Source organism: Podarcis raffonei, chromosome 6, assembly GCF_027172205.1.
Source record: "Podarcis raffonei isolate rPodRaf1 chromosome 6, rPodRaf1.pri, whole genome shotgun sequence".
NCBI classification, from domain to species: Eukaryota; Metazoa; Chordata; class Lepidosauria; order Squamata; family Lacertidae; genus Podarcis; species Podarcis raffonei.
The window spans coordinates 54,018,797-54,041,179 of NC_070607.1; the positions used below are offsets into that span (position 1 = coordinate 54,018,797).

Consider the following 22,383-nt stretch of genomic DNA (forward strand, 5'->3'; position numbering starts at 1 on the left):
ACCAGGCCAGACTAGATAAGGCAATGCTGATCCTTGCAGAGGGCAATGCCAACACTTAAAATGGCAGGGTCCCTTTTAAGGAATAGTGATACCATGGCGTCCTAAGAGAGACATCTGTTTATACAAACGTTAAAACTGCATTTGAAAGCAGAAACGGGCATTGTCAATAAATCAAACAATAAAAGCCTTGCACCAGACCAGTCCTGGGTGGGGTCTTGTGAAAATGAAACCATACAGCTGACTCATCTCAGGGTACAATTTGGTTGCAAACATTCTAACCACCCACAAGTTGCAAACAACGAGAATGAAAAACACTCATGTCTTCAAATATTGTTCTTCTTTTTTTTAAAAAAAAGGATTCCTGTATCTCTATCCTCTTCTGGAACAAGAAGCATCCAGTACATCATGGCAAACACAGCCAGATGAAAGCACACTTTTCAAAAGGAAAGCAGCAGCTGAGTTCAGGGGTATGTGTGGGAGCAAGAAGCACTCGGACCACAGAGTTTAACCCTTTCACCCCTTGCCACAATCCTGATAAAAATTCTGCTCCCCGTGAACTGCTATTTCAATCTCCTGAACTCTGCAGCTGCTCACAGGGGCCAGCTACTGAATATTTGCTATAGAGAAGAGAGATTCTAGCAACACCCAATATCCTATGTGAAGCAAAATCCAGAGGAAGAACTTATCTGCAAAGTTATCTTGCAGGTGTTCCTGATAATGCCCCTTTTCAAGCCAAGCTCTCTAGGGATGCCAAACCTTGCCAATACTAGAGTCACTTAAAAATCAAAACAAAACTCTGATAACCTTTAAGGTTCCCAGAGAGAGATCTGTTTATACAAAGGATGACAAGCTATTACATTGTGGGATGTGAACCACACACCAAAATTTAACTGTTGCAAAAGGTATACCTACAAAGGAGTTGATCTCTCACCTTAAGTGAGCAGTGGTTTCCAGCCCAGCTCCGCATATTCCGGGCAGCTGATGGGGCTGGTGCACACACTGCTCTCAAGGTAAGGCTGAACCACACATTAAGCTGCTTACAAATGTTACACAACTCCAACATGGAGCTGGTGGTCAACAAAAGAGGTTTAAAGACTCTCTCAAGGTAAATCTTAAAAAAAGTAGTATAAACACCGACAACTGGGAAACACTGGCCTGTAAGCGCTCCAATTGGAGAACAGCCTTTACAAAAGGTGTAATGGGCTTTGAAGACGCTCAAACTCAGGATGAAAGAGAGAAATGTGCTAAGAGGAAGGCATGTTTGGCAAACCCTCACCGTGATCAACTCCCGCATGGAAACCTATGTCCCCACTGTGGAAGGATGTGGGGATCCAGAACTGGCCTCCACAGTCACAGACCCACTGTTAAAACTGTGTTTATGGAAAACAATCTTATTCGGCTATGAGTGATTGCCAAAGAAGAAGAAGGATGCAACTCTTATGCATCAAGGATGGGAAACCTCTGTTCCGCTGGCCAAACGTGGCCCACCACATTTCCTGCAAACCACACCCACCGTGTGATGTCAGGCAGAGTCACGGCTACAGAAAGCAGGACTGAACTCCCCTTTCTGCCTCTGCATCAGCTGATGGAATACCTTCCTCCCAAAGTGCCAACTTCGACGGGTGGGTGGGATCACCCACCTGTCAATCACCTGACATCAATATGATGTCAGATAAAGTTAGCTTGCCAAGAAGGGAGAGATAAAGATCTGGCCAAGCAGTTCAAAAAGGTTCATCACCCCTGCTATGAATGGTAGATAAAGAGGAGAGAAAACACAGGTGTGCTTTGTAGATGCCTGAAACACCTCTCTCTTTTTTTTGCTATACACAATAACATTCCTGTAAGGAGTTAGGAGCTGAGTTTATGTTAAGAAATACACTCTCTTCTTCTGCTCCATGCATCTGCTAGAAGCTTTTTCATTTAATCTACTGGTGTATTTCAGTTGAAACCAGGCTGTTTCCCGTTGCACAAATCTAGCTGAATTGTAACTGTTGACTCACTAACACTGATGAGTCAACTGAGCACCGAACAACAACAAATTTCATACACGGGGAAAGCAAACATCAGAGGACATAACCTGAAAAACGCCTAGGAACAAAGGATTTCAAGGAAGAGGTGGCAGCCTTCGAGTGACCAGAAGCGACCAAATGTGCTTTGGGCTTGGCTGAGTAGATGAAATCATGCCTGGTTCACACAAGAAGGCAGAAATCTTGCTTTGTAAACACCAGCTTTCTAAACAGGACGTGGTCAAAATATAAAAGGTTTGGGGCAACCTATTATGCGAAGTTAGCAAAACCTTTGAAACGGAAAGTATTTCTATTTTCAAATCATCACGAACTTTTCCTGTTTTGCTGCTCCATTTTCATTTTGTTTAAAATAAGATTTAAATAGAAAGGCACAATGCCTCAGGATGCTTTCCTGCTCACATGCTATGTTGAAATGAATGAGAGCAGCCCATGAGCACACTTGTTATGCAATGTTGCTGTTTTCCTGTTAGACTGCACTCTTTCAGAGCACAATCCTGTACTGAAGTTCCATACACTGTAACAAACAGCCTTTTCCAACCTGGTGCCCACCAAATTTTGCTGCTTTCAGCATGCCAGCTATTGGCCATGCTGGCTGAGGCTGATGGGAGGGATAGTCCAGAATATCTAGTGGGCACCAGGATGGGAAAGGTCGAGCTACAGGATTCGGCAGAGCACCACCACCATCATGCCAACAGAACTTCAGACATGCTACTGCCGTGACAGATATACCCATGAAAGGGCTGAAATGGGGCAGAGTCATGGGGAGAACATGGGCGGCACAGGGAAATAGTGTCATGATTAAAATGCATTTTGCACCTCTAAACATTACTCGAGTAAGTTAGCAACCTTAATAAGCAGGAGCATTAAGGTCAACTTGTGTATTTGTCCATCTGGTTTACGCTTTTGATATATTGATATAGAATGCTTTTTAAAACATGCATCAAATCTGCATATTCTGTTTTATTTTATTTTTAAAAGGTACAAATAACTTGTGCTTTTGTAGGGTACTTTTTATTTCTACAAATTGGATTTGTGCACTGCCTCCACTGGAACCTCTAGACTGCTTACAAACATAATCTCAAATACAAAATTCAAAGTGCATCATTACATTTCTTCTAGTTCACAATTCTTAGCCATGCCCCGGTCAATTGTGTGACTTCATACCAGCCCTGAACATGGCACATGTATGACATGGAGGCCGTTCTCACTATATAATTATAGCCGTTCCCACACTGAGGACCACTCCTCCTGCATCACCACAACACATTAGAAGATATGATGCAATTCGAGCAGTCAGTCATAACAGCATCACTCTATAAACTCTGGATCGGGAAGCAAAGTACCTGTCCTGAGGCTACATCTTTCTCTAGACCCACATTGCACACAATTAAAGCTCACTCCAGTGTTGAGACACAAGAAGAAATGGCATTTTGCACTCACTAAAAGAGGAATTTGCAGCTAATAGTCCGTACACAAACACACCCCAAAGAGCAGCAGTATATAATGCAAGAGCCATAGAAATGAGAGCCTGTCAAGGGTGGTGAAGTGGTTAGCACGCTGCAATTTGGCTTATGCACAGTTGCCTAGGAGTAAACTGTTGAACTCAGCCACGATGCAACTTGTAGAAAAACAAACCACTGAGCTTAACACAAGCCAGCTTTCATTTTTAATTAGATGTGCCAACTGTCTTGCAAAGAAGTATTGACATCTGAACTGCTAGTGGGAAGCAGGAGCCCCATCCAAGGAAATAATTGCCTGGCTTCCACCTGATTGTTTCTTTCATTCTCTCTAACTTCCACTATACGAAATCTGTCACAAACTCTCTTACAATATTAGAACTCGGGGACATTCAACAATGCTGAATGTTGGAAGATCCAGGGCAGACAAAATAAAGTGTGGATACTGCTGTGATACAAATTATACAATGTAATCCTGTCTAAAAAGATAAAAAAGCCAAAGCAAAGCAACATAGAATTGTACATAGGATACTATTGACAAAGCTACAACGACTCATTTGCAAGTCCACAAGTAGAACAGGTTAAAATGTGCATGAAGGCTCACCACTGAGGAAAGTCTTTGCAATTGAACTTTCCTTCCCCTGCCTGCCCCACAGCTTTGGGAGGTTCCACATACACACCTTCCAAGCGCTGATCCTGTGTAAAGTATTTTGCTCATCAGGAGTGTGCCCAACTCAAATACAGTCGTACCTTGGATCCCGAATGCCTTGCGAGTCAAATGTTTTGGCTCCCGGAATGCCACAAACCTGGAAGTGAGTTTTCTTGGTTTGCGAACGTTCTTTGGAACCTGAACGTCCGACGCGGGTTCTGTGGCTTCCAATTGACTGCAGGATAACTATGGGATGATGAAACAATGTGCTGTTGACCCCTATCTTTGACACATTTACTAGGCAGTAAGCCCCACTCAATGCAGTGGTGCTTACTTCTAAGTAAACATAGGAAAGGGCCGTAGCTCAGTGACAGAGGATCCGCTTTGCACACAGAAGGCACCGGGTTCATTCCCAGCATCTCCACCCTGAAATCCTGGGAAGAACCTTCCAGTCAGAGTAGACAAGACTGAGCAAGCTCCTGTGCACTAGTTTCCCAAATTCATAGGAAGCAGTAACTTTCCTGGGCCAACCCAAATATTACCAAGTAGTGAGCAAGCTTTCAGGTTCTCCAGCACTCTTAATCAGGACAGAGACCATAAACAACATTTTAAAGGGTAGGGGAGAGAAGCTGGCTGATGTTGAACAACAGAATCTGTATTTACATTGCAGTCTATGGACAAAATGTGGGAGAAGGTAGGAGATGCTTACTCACTATTTTGTAACAGTTTGGCTTTCTTTTTTAATGAGTCTACCAGGCTACCTTCATATGCTGTGAACAAAATTGTACAATACCACAATTACCGCTCTCGAAATTATTCTAAGGAAAAGACTGATGTTGCAGAGAAGGATCACACTTCTGAATGAGGAGATAAGGATTATCTCCCAGTCTTAATTGTGTGGGTTAATTGTCCTGGTGTAATAGTGAGTATTGGACTAGGAACTGGGTAATTTTGGACCAGTCGCTGTCTCTTAGCCTAACCTAAGAGGGTTGTTGTGAGAACAAAATAGGGAAGGGAGAACCGTGTACACCACCACTTTGAACTTCTTGGAGGAAAAGTTAGTATATAAATGTAGTAAACAAACAAGCAATGATAAAATTTACATCATGAACAGGGGGGGACGGACACTTTTTCAGTTATGTACTTTCCATTTTTTAATCTCTCTCTCTCTCTCTCGTTTTATTTAATTATGATTATTTCCCAACACAGTGACTCTGTAATGATTTTTAGAACGGCCACTACGAAAGACTGCTCAAAACACATTCAGCATTTTGAATTAAGTTCAGTCTTGTCACTTTTAATTATATTGCACTGATTCCTTTATAACAAGCACATTGGAAATTTTGGAGAGGAAATAGATGACAGCCACAGCCTACACCTTCCACTGAATGTACTGAATCAGGGATGGGGAACCTGTGGCCCTCTAGACATAGTCGGACTCCAACTCCCATCTGTTACTACCAGCATAGCTACTGGTCAGAGGTGATGGGAGTTGTAGTCCAGAAACATCCAGAGGACCACATATTCCCATGCCTGTATTACACACCTTCACCCAGTCCATTCAAATAATGTAGGGAATCTAGCCCTCTGTTTTTAAAATCTGCAGTAAGTTCTGTTTTGTTGTACTTAATGCTAGGATTATTTTTATTTTTAATAGCCTTATGTTTTACTTTGCATATCAGTTTTGTTTACTTAACTATATGTTACGGGATGGCATACAAATGTCATAAATAAACAGTTGCATACTGACTTGAGTGTAGCGTTAAGTATTTAGATAATTGTTATAAATCACTGGTTTCCTGTGCACTGTTGTTACATAGTTAAACCGAAACAGGCCTCTCTTGTATGTATCTAAAGAAAGGTTGCCTGTGAACTCCACACACATACCAAAGGGAAATAAAATCTTTTATCCCCCATAATATTAGAATCTGGAGACATCCAATGAAGCTGAATTATTCAAGACAGACAAAAACCAGAAGTACAGAGCAGAGCTAAAGTACAGTGGTATCTCTGGTTACGAACTTAATTAGTTCCGGAGGTCCGTTCTTAACCTGAAACCGTTCTTAACCTGAGGTACCACTTTAGCTAATGGGGCCTCCCGCTGCCGCCACATGATTTCTGTTCTTATCCTGAGGTAAAGTTCTTAACCCGAGGTACTACTTCTGGGTTAGCGGAGTCTGTAACTCAAAGTGTTTGTAACCTGAGGTACCACTGTATAGACTTTGCTGGCACAAGACGTGCTGGTGGCCAACATCTTAGGTGGCTTTGAAATCGAATTAGACAAATCTAAGGAAAGCTAGTCAGGATGGCCATAAACTAAGCTACCTTTCATGATGAGAGGTAACCAGTTGCTGGGGAACAACAGTAGGAGAGGGCTCTCATTTCATGTACTGCTTTTTGGCTTTCCAGAGGCATCTGATTGGCTGTTGTGGGAAGCAGAAAGCTGGACTTCAGATGACGCTTTGGGCTGATCCAGCAAGACTGGTTTTATGTTCTTATAAGGTCAAGACAGATCTTAAGATCAGCAAAGGAAAGCAATGGTTGAGGACAGAGTTCCACTCATCCTTTTACAGTAATCAAAGCAAAAGATCTAGATAGTCACATCTCTTACCTGAGGAAACTTCCAGGGATGATCTGCGTCTCTCTGTCCTCCTCCTGTTTGCTGGGTCACTGCTATTCCTCCTCGAAGCCATGCTGGAGGGGAGCTTTGGGAGAACAGTGTTAACCTGCAAAAATTCAGGGTCAGAGAAACCGATTTGTTAGTGTTGAGAGTCAAAAGTTTGGACCTGGATGCTAGAAAGAATCCTTGGGTAATGTGACTCACTGTGTGATTGCAGTAGCTTCCTCTTCCCTGAAGAGCCTTTTAGCTCCACCTCTCAGTAATTTGACTCTCTGCTTTTCTTACTCACCTCCAACTCCCCTCAGTCCTGCGAGTCTCCTCTCCCACTCCTTAGAAAACATTCTCTCTCTGTGTGTGTCACTATCCAAGCCTTGTTCCTTAACCTTAACTGTCTGGCAATACTCCCTTATCAGCAGAAAGTCTGTCGTCAATTAAAACTTGAGGTCCCACTAACGTACTTGTAAAACATTTCATATACACTCAGGATGATTTTACACATGCCAGAAATAGCATCTTTATAAGATTCAACTCTAATTGCTAAACACCTGGCTGCTGATGGGAGAATTTGCTGGGACAATAGCAAATAGATTGAGGATGTTGGGCTTATTTCAATCATAGCTGTTTGCCTTCAAGTAAGCTATTAGATCTTCCACTTACTATTCATAAATTCTGAGACAGGCACTCAAAGTGTGCCTCAACAAGGCTTTTGAAAAGCAGATCAGGAACCCAAGATTCCTATGGACACCTGCAATTTAAAAATGCAGGGAAGCAGGATTTCGTTTTAATGCAGGTGTCCAAAGGAGAACAACAAAATAGTTCTATGTTGAAATAGCATGAAGAAAATATGCTTTAGCAGAAGATCTAAATGGATGTAATGAAGCCAAAAACTACAGTTGCAATATATGAATTTAAAAACAGATGGCTAACTGCCAACATTTTGGAACAAGCATTCATGCAGAGAAAACTATCATAAAGTCCACAAATATCATATCTAGATAGCTCAGTTGGTTAGGGCGTGGTGCTGATAACATCAAGGTTGCAGGTTCGATTCTCATAAGGGACAGCTGTATATTCCTTCATTCCATGGGGTTGGACTAGATGATCCTTGGGATCCCTTCCAGCTCTACAATTCTATGATTGCAGATTAAAATTTCAAACTGTCAAATGCATTTCAGCCACACTGGTATTCTTCAGTGACTTGAAAACAATCAGGAACCTCAGTATCCTCAACTCCAGGAGCTGAAGTATCGGATGCAGGATTCCAGTCAAGTAATACCAGAGCTACTGGAGAATGCTGCTGAAATCCATGCCTTGCTCATCATGCCCATAGTCTCATTTAAGTCAATGCCATTTTAACCAAACAAGGATTTGAAGCCATTTGAGCAAACCAGAAGTGGCTGAAAGTTATTTCATGCCCGCTATTCAAAATTGCATTATATTACCTTAAAAAAAAATCAGTACAGGATGGTGTAGTAAAGGTAAAGGACCCCAGTCGACCCCAGGCGACTATGGGGTTGCGGCGCTCATCTCACTTTCAGGCTGAGGGAGCTGGCATTTGTCCACAGGCAGCTTTCCAGGTCATGTGGCCAGCATGACTAAACCGCTTCTGGCACAACGGAACACCGTAATGGAATCCAGAGCGCAAGGAAGCGCCGTTTACCTTCTTGCCACAGCAGTACCTATTTATCTACTTGCACTGGCATGCTTTTGAACTGCTAGGTTGGCAGGAGCTGGGACAGAGCAACGGGAGCTCACTCCGTTGTGGGGATTCGAACTACCAACCTTCTGATTGGCAAGCCCAAGAGGCTCAGTGGTTTAGACCACAGCGCCACCTGTGTCCCTAGGATGGTGTAGTACCAAGGAAAGCGTACATAACAACCAACATAGCTAATTGTCATCATTAGTTTGATAGTACAACATGCTTTACACATATACCGTATTTTTCCATTTATAAGATGCCCCCTGTTTTTGGTGTCTCAAATTTAAGAAAATGGGGGGAGATGTATCTGTGTATAAGATGCCCCCTAATTTTTGACATTATTTTTTAGGGGGGAACCTAGTCTTATACACGGAAAAATACGGTACTTTAGATGAAATAAAAACCCAAGACATGTGTCCCCTTATCATGAAGGGGTCACAGACAAACCCGTGCATTTTCACCAACATTTTGAAAACCTTCTACTCTCACACCCCCAGTTCAAAGCAGAAAAGCCACTGTTTCTTTGCTATCCACAAGTATCAATGTGTGTGGAACAGCTTCCATTGTCTGAGTGTCCAGATAGAAAGAACCCAGGGAAATGGGAACCAACAATGCAGAAACCAATAGTGTGTACACCGAATACTATATGCATATGCTTCAAGGAGAAGTAAAAAATATTTAAGACCAGAAGTATTCATAGTGGGAAAACAAGCAGTACTAAGGAGCTTGACAAGTGCTGCATTTATAAAGGGAGTGTAGCCACCTCCCACCTCTTTTGCTAATTTACAGCACAATCTCATACATATATAGCCAGAAGTAAATCCCACTGATTTCAATGCCTGGGTGTACTCCAAGGTAACTGTATATGAGACTATATATGCGTATGCAAAAAGTCCACCCCCAAGATATGTAAGGAAAATGCATCAGCTAATGCAATGTTACATGTTTAGCTCTAAGACTATCCTTTGAATACATCAGAATGCAAAATGACACTGAAGACAGCCTATTCCTTTCTGTGATGCTAGTGTCCTGAATAAATCCTCTAAAACGCTTGAAATTGCACTCAGGGATAATTTCAAAATTCAGTTACCTGCAGCAGAAATAGAAGCAGACCATATCTCATAACTAATGCTTCTCAGATGGCTGGCTCATTGATGATGGTGCCCAAATCCTCAAAATGAGTTCGTTTTGTCTGACTCAAAGTAGGTAAGTTCATTTTTGGAACGCAAACAGCATCTTCAAAATGAGTTCATTTTGTCTGACTCAAAATAAGTTCATTGTGGGGACCCAAAGAGCATCAGTGAGCCAAATTCAGAAAAGGAGAAATCTAACCCGCTTGGGAGCAAAACAGAGAAATATTGCCATATCCAGGAGCTTTCAGGACCTCAAATACAGCAGCTCATGTTGCAGGGGGAAGGTATGAGAATTTCTTCCATTAGCTCCTATGCAGCAAGAACCTTAGCACATAGATAGTTGTCAATATCAATGAAAGGCAAAGGACCCACATTTCTGCATCATATTTAGCATTAAAGAGGCCATTCCATTCCTCAGTTACCAAGAGTAAACCTCTCTAATGAATACTATGGTTAAACTGTAGCCGCCTACTCTTGGCAAGGCATTTTATGGTTGCCAGAAAACAAACAAACTGCAGACTCCCTGCTAATTTTACATAAATTTAATACATATGACTCAGCAAGGGCAGCCCTTCAAGGCACTGGACAGAAACATTGTCAGCTGCTGACATTTGCGGCTCAGATTGCTTTTAAAGACATAAAGGCTGGAGCAGGAGTGAGGAAAAATGTAACCCTCCAGATTTTGCTCGAGTCCAATTGCCATCTGCCCAGTAAGCATGACCAATGGGCAGGGGTGATGGGAGTTGTAGTTCAACAACATCAGGAGGGCCAAAGGTTCATTGTTGCTGGTTTAGTGTGAACTAGGACTGGGGAACATGCAACAGTTTGCTGTAAATAGGTCCACTTCTCATGAGATGTGCTCCCCTCATGGAAGCCATTTTGGTTGAGGAAACTGTGTCCATCTTGTTTGAATGCTACAGTTGACAACTGAATCTTGCCATGCGCACGGGCAGCAAAATAGACACGTGATGAATATGAAACTTCTACATAGGAAATGTCAGTTTGTGTGAAGCAGCAGTAAACCAAATGAAAGTGGTGATGTTCATTAATGTCTAGTTGTCTTCAGTTTGGTTTGACATACTGAGATCAACCTTTGACCAGCCTAAGTCTGGGATCAAGTAGCTCCACAGTGAATCATCTTTCTTGTGGAGGCATCAAAGCAGCAGTACTAAAACCCACTTTGTGGGTGGGGATGGGGAAACACACTTAATGGCTAATTGTGCCTATCTACATGATAAAGGGGAAAGAGTGAACTCCATTGTATGTTTTGAGAAGCTCACAATGGTCAGTAGTGGTGGTGGGAGCCATAAAATAAGGGGAATGATCTCTTGTATAAGAAGAGTTAATGTTCAGATTGCCAGAAGCATGAGCATTTTTTCCAGTGATAGGCACTGTGGGCAAAACTATTGCAAAATGTGTTTGTGCTGAAAGGTCATGCTACATCTGCCTGGTACATGAGGCTGCTACCTTCTCTTTCTGGCAGAGTTTTCATGGATGGCAGGCAGAAATCAACAGAGGAGAGGAGAAATGACCTGTTGAATTTCATGCAATTGGAAAGTACTAATTCTGCTTCTAATTCAAGTACTAATTCACCTCATGAGAAGAGAAGACTCGCTGGAAAAGACCCTGATGTTGGGAAAGATGGAGGGCACAAGGAGAAGGGGACGACAGAGGACGAGATGGCTGGACAGTGTTCTCGAAGCTACAAACATGAGTCTGACCAAACTGTGGGAGGCAGTGGAAGACAGGAGTGCCTGGCGTGCTCTGGCCCATGGGGTCACGAAGAGTTGGACACGACTAAACGACTAAACAACAACAATTCTGCTTCTAATAAATAATACCGAAGCGCAGAATCAGTGTTTGGCTATGATGGAATTAAGACTGCTGTGTCTTTAAGAGCTCGGCAGCAGGGAGAAATTAAAAGAGATGTACAGATTTCCCTATGATTGCAACTCCATGCAAAAACTTTTTGGCCGCCCACTGAATTTCCTTGTCATTAAGTTTTTAATGAAGGGGTGGAGAAGCGGTAACCCTCCAAGCATTGCTGGCCTACAACTCCTGTCACCCCTGACTACTGGTCACTCTGGCTGGGGCTGATGGGAGCTGAAGTCCAACAGAGAGCTTCAGCTTTCCCTATTGGAACAACAGAGAAAAATGAACAAGGAATTGCTGAGTGGCTATTTCCTGGAAAATCTCTCTCTTCCTCTTTCACCCATTCCCACAGCTTAAATAAATAAATCAGATGATTAAGAGAGAGATGGGGAAACACTTGAGGTAATGAAAGAAGCAGGTCAAAGAATAGAGTGGTGATACCTTATTTTCACTCAACAATCTAACTCCGTTACTTTCATTCTGACAGGATCTCTGTGCAAATATGTTTTAAACTGGAAAGAGAACAACCTGGTGGATTATAGACCTCTTAGCTTGATTTTAAAACACAAGAAGCTGTAAAACGAATCACCAAGCAAACAGCCTGTAGAGGAAAATGGAGAGTAATCAGCATGGACTTGGATGTGATTAAATGATGGCACACCAAACTCCTGCTGCAGCAACGTGCAAAAGACATAACGGACTTCTGAAAGGTTTGTTGTTTTTGTTATTATTATTCCCACCTGCCCTTCACCAGCAGGTCCTAGGACATGATAAAGTATTTTTTAAAAATTAGTTTTTAAAAGTCAAAACTACTAACAGTCACAGGAGAAGGACAGGTCCTGAAAATACATAATTCAGGTGTCAAAGGCTGGAGCAAACAGGTCTGTTTTCAGCATACATCAGAAACTACAGTGGTACCTCAGGTTACATACGCTTCAGGTTACAGACTCTGCTAACCCAGAAATAGTACCTCGGGTTAAGAACTTTGCTTCAGGATGAGAACAGAAATCATGCAGCGGCAAATACGACAGTGGGCTCCAACTGGTTCAGACCCACCTCTGACTCCCAACATGCTTAATAATGCAAATAATGCACATTATTAATGCTAAAAATGTCAATTCAGGGTAATATACATTATGTTACTGTAGCATTATGACTAAATGAAACGCAGTGATTTTCACACTTGATGTTAGGCAAAAGGCTGAGAAGCTATTGAAAACCATCAATATTTTCCATTTAAAGACTTACAATTTCAATGAAACACCTGGGGTATGTTTGTATTTTCAGATTTCATTCCAGTGAGGGATGTTATCAGAAAGGCTACCTCATAAGGTAGATGATCCTGAGGTTCATCTAGTCCAACCTGCCCCCCGCAGTGCAGGAATCTCAACTAAAGTATCCACGACAGATGGCCAGCCAACCTCTGCTTAAATAACTCCAATGAAGGAGACAGTTCATAACCTCCCTAGGGAGACAGTTCCACTTTCTATCAGTTCTTACAGTCAGAAAGTTCTTCCTGGCATTTAGTCAGAATCGCCTTCCTTTTAAGTTGAAGCCATTGATTTGAGTCCTACTTTCTGGAGCAGGAGAAAGCAAGCTTGCTCCATCCTCCATGTGACAGCCCTTTGGATATTTGAAAGCGGCCATTATATCTCCTCTGCCTCCTCTTTTGCAGGCTAAACATACCTAACTGCCTCAGCCATTCCTCATAAGACTTGGTTTCCAGACCCCTGATTATCTTTGTTGCCCTCCTAATACTTCTACAGCTGTGTCACAACAGTGTTCAAGGAATAGTGTCTGCAATGAATCATTCTACATGTTGCATAACACCTCCTTTGACAGACGTAACATGTACTGTTTGATCTTCCTAAAAAATACACACACAAAAACATGCAACATGTGAAAACATGTCCGTGGAATTTTCGTATTAATGTTTTGACCATTTCAGCATTTTTAAAATGCCTTTAATATTTAATATAGTAAAAAATGTTGTAATCCGTCCTGGGACCTTAAGAGTGAAATATAGAGGGGGGGGGGGACCAAAAGGAATAATACCCTCTACATGAGTTTTGTGCTACAGATTTTCTGTAACTTGTGTCTTCCCTTCCCCTGGCACTCCAAAACACTGGTAGTTAAAATACATCCATCACTATTCTAGTTATAACTTGTGCTGTTAATCAGAATCTTAATCACTGGAAGTTAATCCAAGTTTTAACTTGGTGTTGCAATTTTTGTTAGCAAATGAATCTTGCATATGCCAAATACAGTATTCTGTGCTGCTGAATTAGCTCTCATCAGCTGACTAAATCTTTTCTGGTACAGGAACTGGTCATACACAGATTTTCTTTATTAGTAAACTCATAACTGTTGCCTGCTCAATTATGACTGATGATTATTTGCCTAACGTCATCACCATGCACTGTACTTTAGACAGTATACAAGGACAGGGCCCTGCCCCCTCTGTAAATCATTTTGAATAATGCTAATTATAATAAGCACCTGTATATCACATTTCAAGGACTCAGGAACATATTCACGGACATAAAATAAGGGGCACACAGAAATGAAAATAATAGGGAGAGAAAATGTTCCCACCAAGAACTCTTCAGGTTTGTGTAATTAAGATAAGACCCTTATTTGCATAATACTTCAGATCACTTTGCATGGATTTAACATGCTGTCAAACGCAGTGAGGAGGGCTAGGCAATGGGAAGTAGTGGGATTTTCCCACTCTTTCCAGAATTCTAACATGTCTCAGCGACTGTGTGTTGGAAAGCAAGACCTCATAGTTATTTTAGATTAATTAAAATGGACCACAAGGTTGTAACTATATGTATGGAATCAGAAGGCGGCCAGTCATAAGAGCAAATAGAGGACTGAGGGCATCCTCATTTTATGTATATTCATTTAAAATGTTTTATATTCTGCCCCTCCCTCATAAAGCCACACTCTGGGCAGCTGGTATCAAATTAAAACAATCCAAAGAACACATTACATATGATCAAGAACCCACAATCAAACTGGACTCAAGCACTCAGACAGCACAAGTTCTAATGTTAACCAGCTGGGAACGGGTTAATCTAGGGAACACCAGTGATATTTGTTTCCACAGAGGAAATCAAAAGAGTCAATTGCCAGAAACTAGAAGCTGGCAGAATGGATGTGGATGCAGCAGCAATGCCAGGAGATTGCAAACATTCTGATCTTATCAGAAAGTGCGTGCCATGTAGGCACTCTGCCTACTCGGTCCCAACTATAAAACAGACCTTTGCCCTATCTATGTTTCCATTTCCCACAGTATGTATTTATTACACATACACACACATACAGGGGCACGACTTTGCAAACTCTTCCTTCCGCATCCAAACCCCTTAGGCAAAATTTTCTTTTGTCAAAATATGTAAGCTCTTACATAAGTGATCCATTAAAAAAAAAAGCAATATGGAAACAAGAAGCAAATTTGGAGCACATTTGGAATCTAACAAACCTTGTAATAACCAGTATTTTTTTTTAAAGAGAATAGATCTCTAAAATAATATAACACAGATCAATCAGCGTTAGCACCTTAAATTGGACCTGGAAATAAACCGGTAACCTGTACAGCTGTTTTAAAATGAGGCGCAAAGCCTAAGCATACGCAACTGAAAAAAGCTGTATATTGCTTCTCTGTTTACCCTTGCCCACACTTCTCTTCCAGTCCTCTGTTATTTCATCTGTGTTAAAATTTAGCTTGTAAGCTCCTCAGGGCAGGGACCTAACCTTCTGTGCTCTGAGAAGCAACATGCATGACAATAGCATAATAGTGGTAATATATGAAGCTGCTATGTGATGTTGATAATAACCCAGAGCAGATGTGAGTTCCAGCAGCTCAGGGTGATTCATTTTTCCAATATGCAGAAGGCTCACAATTGTCAGGTTACTGACCTGACAAGAGATAGCCACTGAGACATCCCATCAATACCTCAAGTTAGCCACATTCAAATTCATTTCCTGCAAGCATAAGTTCAGTCTGTGGGGTCTGTGTTTGCAGAGAATTACAAATCACCTCTGGTGGGTAATCCTTTTCTAAGAAACGCATATATGCTTCCTTAAAACAAGCAAGCAGGCCATTGGGCCACCCCCAATCAATAAAAATACATAGCGAACTGAGGTTCTGCCCCCCCCAACAAAAGGCCTGTTACCCCAACAAAAATCCTGGTTACGCCTCTGTATTATCCTGCCCCCTTCCTCTACTTTATCATAGTATATCACAGGTTCTATCAATGGTTTGCTACAAATTGCAAGGAAATTATATGGAGAAGACAAGCAAGTCAAATAGGATTCTCAAAAGAGCTTGGAACTCAAATTGAATGCTGCTTTTAAAAAAAAGAATTCCAGTTTTCTCAGGCCATACAGCTAGCCAGACAATCTCAGAAGTTAAGTGTGTGTTTGGAATGTCCCAAGTCTTGGCTACACACATAAAATGATTTATTGCATGGAAGGGACTGAATGTCGATCCCAAACAGTCCTTTATAAAGGAGCAATATTTCTCGTGGATGAAATGTAGTAAGGCAGATAACCAGAAAATTATCTCTTCAAGGGAAAGGTTAAATGTGACTGCGTGGTGGGTCCCAACTTGTACCATGTTGAACTGCTTGCCATATGCATTATCAGATCACCGCAAACCTAACAAAACGTGAGTTTGGGAAAGTGGCACATCAGACAGTCTAGTTTTGCAAAGTGGTGGCTCATGCTGGGAACTGCTGTGCAGTCAAAAGTTACGCCACCATGGGGGCATTGGGTTTACTGTACTTTTTGATCTGTCTCCTTTTCTTGTGTGTTCATCTGCAGGAGGAACACATCTCATGGTCCTTCCCCTCTGCTCTGTTAGGGCTTTTAGTCTGTAGTGTTGACATGCAACAAAACAACACCACCACAAACTGGCTTATAAGTGTAAAACCAAATTTACTAGAATAATAGCTAGACTAGAGATAGACTTGTAACCATCCAAGCAACAAGCATACTAAGGTGCCATGTGCAAAACAAAGCCCGGAGATACTGTAAACATGGAGTGGATAAATGTACAAGTGTATCTTATCATGTTACATGTGCGATAAATGTTATACAGACTGGATAAATGAACCTTTCAACAAGTCTTGAGTTGGAAACACAAAGCTGTATGCATGGATCAACCACAAGAAGGCAAATCAAAGCCACCACCCTGGTGAGAATAACGCAAGTGGGCAAAAGGAGACCTGTTCTCCAGATATATTACAGGTTTCGCTACACGCTTCATCAGTCTGAAAAACCAGTCATACAAAACGGTTTGCTCAGGATAAAGAAAGTATTCACAGGCCAACTCAAGACCTATTGAAGAACATCTCATCCAGTTCAATCTTTGAAAAACAGCTTTGAAAAACTTTTTCATATTCTCTAGTGTGCTACCCTTGCCATTGTGGCGGCACGGGGTTGCCGTTCTGTGATTGGACTTACGCTACTTGTTGAACGGTCTACTGTATGAGGGCAAGAATCACACCTCTTGCTCCAGCCCTGCCCATCACTGCTATGTGGCCCCTAGGAGGTTGGCCATGAGAGACTGCAGGACTAGGGAACAGACCCTATTCAATTCAGCAGAGCTTACTTCTGAGTGAGCTTGGTTTACCTAGGGCTACAAGTCTTGGTGGCTGTACACAGAGGACATTTACATTCACAGAGTCTTGAAAGGGGTGCACAGCTTTCACCCCTTTAGCCCTGCCTTCACTTCCATTTCCTTTCTCTGTTATTTCACCCGCCTTGGATGAACCCCTTGGGACAGAAAATTGTCTTCATACACCATGCACACAGATGACACGACGTCAATAAGGTCATGTCACAATATCCCAAAGACCACCTCCTTCCCTACGGACCCTCTTGGGTGTTAAGATCAGCAGGACTCCTCTTGGCAGTTCCACCACCCTCAGAAGCTGAAAGAGGGCATTCTCTGTGGGAGCTCATAGGTTGTGGAATTCCTGCCCAAAGAGCTGCATTAGCACAGGGGTAGGCAACCTAGGGCCAGATGTGGCCCAATTGCCTTCTCAATCCGGCCCGCAGACGGTCCGGGAATCAGCGTGTTTTTACATGAGTAGAATGTGTGCTTTTATTTAAAATGATCTCTGGGTTATTTGTGGGGCATAGGAATTCGTTCGTGTTTCCCCCCCCAAAATATAGTCCGGTCTGTGAGGGATGCTGGACCAGCCCACAGCTGAAAACAGTTGCTGACCCCTTCTAGCACCTTCATTATACAGCTTTGATGCTATGCTAAAGATGTACCTCTTTGCCCTGGCCTTTGATACCAGAGATATGTGTTTTGGGAAATCATCCTACTGTATTCCTGTGACTTGCTTCAACTGCTTTCAATACTGAATTTTAGATTGCTGCAATCTGCCCTGAAGCCTGCTGGTGAACGCCAAGTAATACATTTAGTAATGATAATGTATTTCAATTACAGTGGTACCTCGCAAGACGAATGCCTCGCAAGACGAAAAACGCGCAAGACGAAAGAGTTTTCCGTTTTTTGAGTCGTTCCGCAAGACGAATTTCCCTATGGGCTTGCTTCGCAAGATGAAACGTCTTGCGAGTTCTTGCGAGTTTGTTTCCTTTTTCTTAAAGCCGCTAAGCCGTTAATAGCTGCTAAGCCGTTAATAGCCGCTAAGCTGCTAACAGCTGCTAAGCCGCTAATAGCCGTGCTTCGCAAGACGAAAAAACCGCAAGATGAAGAGACTCGTGGAACAGATTAATTTCGTCTTGCGAGGCACCACTGTACAGTGATATGTAGAGATACACATAGAAGAGAACATGAACCTTCTCACTGATTTTCATGGCCACTTCTGCTAGGTGCTCTTACCTTTGACTAAATTATGAAAAACCATGCACCACTAAAAAGAGGGCTGGGAAACTGTTAAAACATGTCAACTTCAGAGTTATGAAGAAACATTACACTGGCATCCTAGAAGGTGATGTAACAGTGGACGCCTTCTGTGCCAATTTGTCAACACCTGCTGAAAATCTTTCTATTCCACCAGGCCTATGCAGGCAATTAAGACTACATCCCTCACAATGGTGTTTGTTTTTAATTTCTTTTCGTTTTTAACTTTTTAGGGCTTGGTTTTCTGTTTCTATATTGTTGTAAATGGCTGTGATATATTTTTATGATACATTGGCATATAAATATTTTCATAAATCGATAAACTATTTCAGAACCTTGCAATAACCTGCCCACCCTTGACCCAGTCCTGATAGCAAAATGCATTGTTTCATTGTAACAGTTTCCAGTGAGGTAGACATGTCAGTCTGTTGTAGCCAAACATAACAACGAGGCCTTGTTGCTTCATCAGATGCATAAAGTTGTTATCTTCAGTTGGCAGGTACTTGGGTATACAAAGAAGAAAGTAAACAGTGAGATCAAGTGGTAATGAAATGCAAAAAAAGCATGTGACAATTATATTAAAGCTTAAATGCAAGTTACATGAAAGGCACACATCAAGGATTCATTGACCACACTCATCTTCCAACTTGATATATGCTATAATGTCATCCCCGCCCTTCTGCATTCTACATGGACAAATAGGCCAGTCTCTACACATAAGAGTACCCTGGCACAAATCTTACATTCAGCAAGAAGTAGAATACAGTGGTACCTCGGTTTGAGAACAGTCCTGTTTAAGAACGATTCGGTTTACAAACTCCGCAAAACAGGAAATAGTGTCCTGGTTTGAGAACTTTAAAGGTAAAGGTAAAGGGACCCCTAACCATACTTTGACGTGCTTTTGAACTGCTAGGTTGGCAGGAGCAGGGACCAAGCAATGGGAGCTCACCCCATTGTGGGGATTCGAACCGCCGACCTTCTGATCGGCAAGTCCTAGGCTCTGTGGTTTAACCTACAGTGCCACCAGTCTAAAAACGGAATCCCAACAGTGGAAGGGCACCAGCGGTGGGAGGCCTCATTAGGTAAAGCATGCCTCGGTCTAAGAATGGTTTCGGTTTAAGAACGGACCTCCGGAACAGATTAAGTTTGTAAACCAAGGTACCACTGTATTTCAACTGCTCAGGGCATTTTGCTGCTGTTTTTAAACAAAGAGAGACTCCGGCATGAAACTGACTACAAGTTATGGAGAAGTTCTGTTCTATTATATTTTGCTTTAATAGGGATTGGGGCTTTCTGTCCCACTATGAATATCAATGATTGCATTATTACTGCTGATGTGAATTATCACTACTCTTATTTGGCATACATTTACTCTGAAGTGGAATTGTCATAGATAGTACTGTTTGCATTTCATTGCCATTTGATCTCACTGTTTACATTTTTTTCACATCTTCTAGCCCATGAAAGTTTTTGCCATAATATACTGTAGTACTGTGAGATCTCATCTCTGTTTTATGCAAATACACGTGACTGAGATTCTTGCAAAATCAAAACAGAAACTGCAGAGATGAGGTCTATAATGGTTCAGTCCTATATAGGTCTACTCAGAAGTGAACCCCATTGAGTTCCTGGGAAATTCCTCCCAATATTTCACTATAAATAACAAGGTAAACAAAAAACATCAGACGTGATCACTATCAAATGACAATACAGTGGTACCTCGGGTTAAGTACTTAATTCGTTCCAGAGGTCCATTCTTAACCTGAAGCGTATGTAACCTGAAGCGTATGTAACCCGAGGTACCACTGTATGTGTTATTTTTCCATCAAAAATGACCGGCTTGGCATCTATACACACTGTGAGAGATACATGCTGAAGTTTAGGGAACAAATGTAACTTACCAAAGTTCATTAAGGAACATTTGAGGAATGTCAATCCTCTCCATCCCACCAGTGCACTAACTCCTAGAGGACACTGCAGTTACCACATGGGAAGATTAAGATTGCATAAATACCATACATTTAAAACACATTACCCCACACAAGAATCCTGGGAACTGCAGTTTACCCCTTCAATAAACTACAGTTCCCAGGATTCCTGGGAAGTGTGTGCATGCTTTAAATGGATGGTGTGTACGCAGCCTAAGGCACTGGTAAAGTCGTGGGTGGGGGGGGTGTTATTTGCTAATATGCAATTACAATGTATCTATAAACATAAAAAACCCTTTAGAAATATGCAAGCCTCTATATACAATTAAGAGTCGTATAAAAGCATCCTTAATGCACTATGTAAAAAATTGCATTTTAGTTTTGAACTAATATTATATTTTGAATACAGTGGTACCTCGGGTTACATACACTTCAGGTTACATACGCTTCATGTTACAGACTCCGCTAACCCAGAAATAGTACCTCAGGTTAAGAACTTTGCTTCAGGGTGAGAACAGAAATCGGGCTCCGGTGGCGCGGCAGCAGCAGGAGGCCCCATTAGCTAAAGTGGTGCTTCAGGTTAAGAACAGTTTCAGGTTAAGTACGGACCTCCAGGACGAATTAAGTACTTAACCCGAGGTACCACTGTATATATATCTATCCCATTTCCCTATATCCCAACTTCTCTTGGAATTTCTGCTCATTTGAATGGTCAATTTCTTCTTTGGTTTTTCCAACAACTTCAATGTTCCCCCAATTCAAATAGGATTTTCCCCACTACCTTTTTTTGTACAGAAAGTTAGGACTACTTTATACCATAGTTAACACAGCATCTTTATCTGACATTATAACTCTAAATGCCTACTAGAGCAGAACACCCTTCTCAAGTGCAAATTGTGTGTTAAACTTGAAGAAGAAGAAGAAGAAGAAGAAGAAGAAGAAGAAGAAGAAGAAGAAGAAGAAGGTGGTTATCATTTGTACCCCGCCTATGTGACTGGGTTGCCCCAGCCACTCTGGGTGGCTGTGTTTTGTTGTTCCTAAAAAATCCAGTAGCAGCTATGCACATTCCAAAGAAGTCACCTTGTTACCGTCTAGGAAGCAAGTACCACTGAAACCAAAAGGACCAATTATAAACACATTTATCACCTATGAACCACTTCATGAACTGTTCCGTAATCAGTGCTTTTTTTCCTTTAAAAAATATTTAGGGGTACTCTCATTTTGACTCAAGAAAATCACCATTGTATAGTTCAAATTGGGGGAAATAAATACAGTAAATGGAAAAAAGTACAAAGATTCACAGAATGTTTAGGGGTATGCGTACCACTGTGTCCCCCCAGAAAAAGCACTGTCCGTAATCAATATGCATAGGAGCCAGTTGCAGAAGGGGCTGAATATGCAACTTTTTCAAGTTCTTGGTCAAGGGAGTCAGCCATTTAAAACATGAAAAGGACAACCTTGGGGACCTTTTTCTTCACTTTATTATTACATATCCACACAATAAAAGTGCCACTGTTAAGACATGAGTTAGGGTCAGACTGAGCTGTGGGTCCTGCCCCACCAGCTGCAGATCAATGGGGGGGGGGACACCAGAGAAAGCTTAATCCACCTCACAATTCAAACTCCCCAGTTGTAGCCGTGGAGCAAGAGAAGCATTTGTTCCTCTTGCACATTGACAGTGCTGCGCAAAGCAATCACGTAGCTGTCATGGAAGCACGTTAATATAATGCCATTAGAAAAATCGGGAGGATGCACCCTCTCCTAGATCCTGCATCCTCAGGATCACACCCTGGCACTTAGTGGTTACAAGTGTCAGACCTGGAAGGCCAGGGCTCAAATCCCCACTTGGTCATTACTCTGGAATAACTTGAGGTGCTGTGGTTTGCCAGCAGGGCCAGATTTAGGTTTGATGAGGCCCTATGCTACTGAAAGTAATGGGGCCCTTTATACGTCCAGCTGTCCTTTGTCAACTACAAATTGTCGCTGTTTTTTATGTTGAATATATGCTATATCGTAATTTATGGATCTAATAGGTATCTAAAGTAAGGTTACCAGACGTCCCCATTTCCCAGGGACAGTCCCTGGATTTACAAATCAGTACCCTGACAAAAAAAA

At 41.9% G+C, this 22,383-nt stretch overlaps 1 protein-coding gene across 2 annotated transcripts in view; it reads right to left on the reverse strand.

Moving 5' to 3' along the window:
* The window catches only part of BAK1 (BCL2 antagonist/killer 1), a 34,204-nt gene that overhangs the window by 10,392 nt on the left and 1,429 nt on the right, over positions 1–22,383 (reverse strand). The window contains exons 1-2 of one of the 2 annotated variants that reach the window (XM_053392993.1): positions 7,411–8,174; positions 6,745–6,859 (exon numbers count right to left, since the gene is read on the reverse strand). In XM_053392993.1, the coding sequence (XP_053248968.1) occupies positions 6,745–6,826 (82 nt within the window). In that variant the 5' untranslated portion in view covers positions 6,827–6,859; positions 7,411–8,174. Of the gene's footprint in view, positions 1–6,744; positions 6,860–7,410; positions 8,175–22,383 lie in introns of those variants that run through there. The other variant, XM_053392994.1, reaches the window with a different exon arrangement.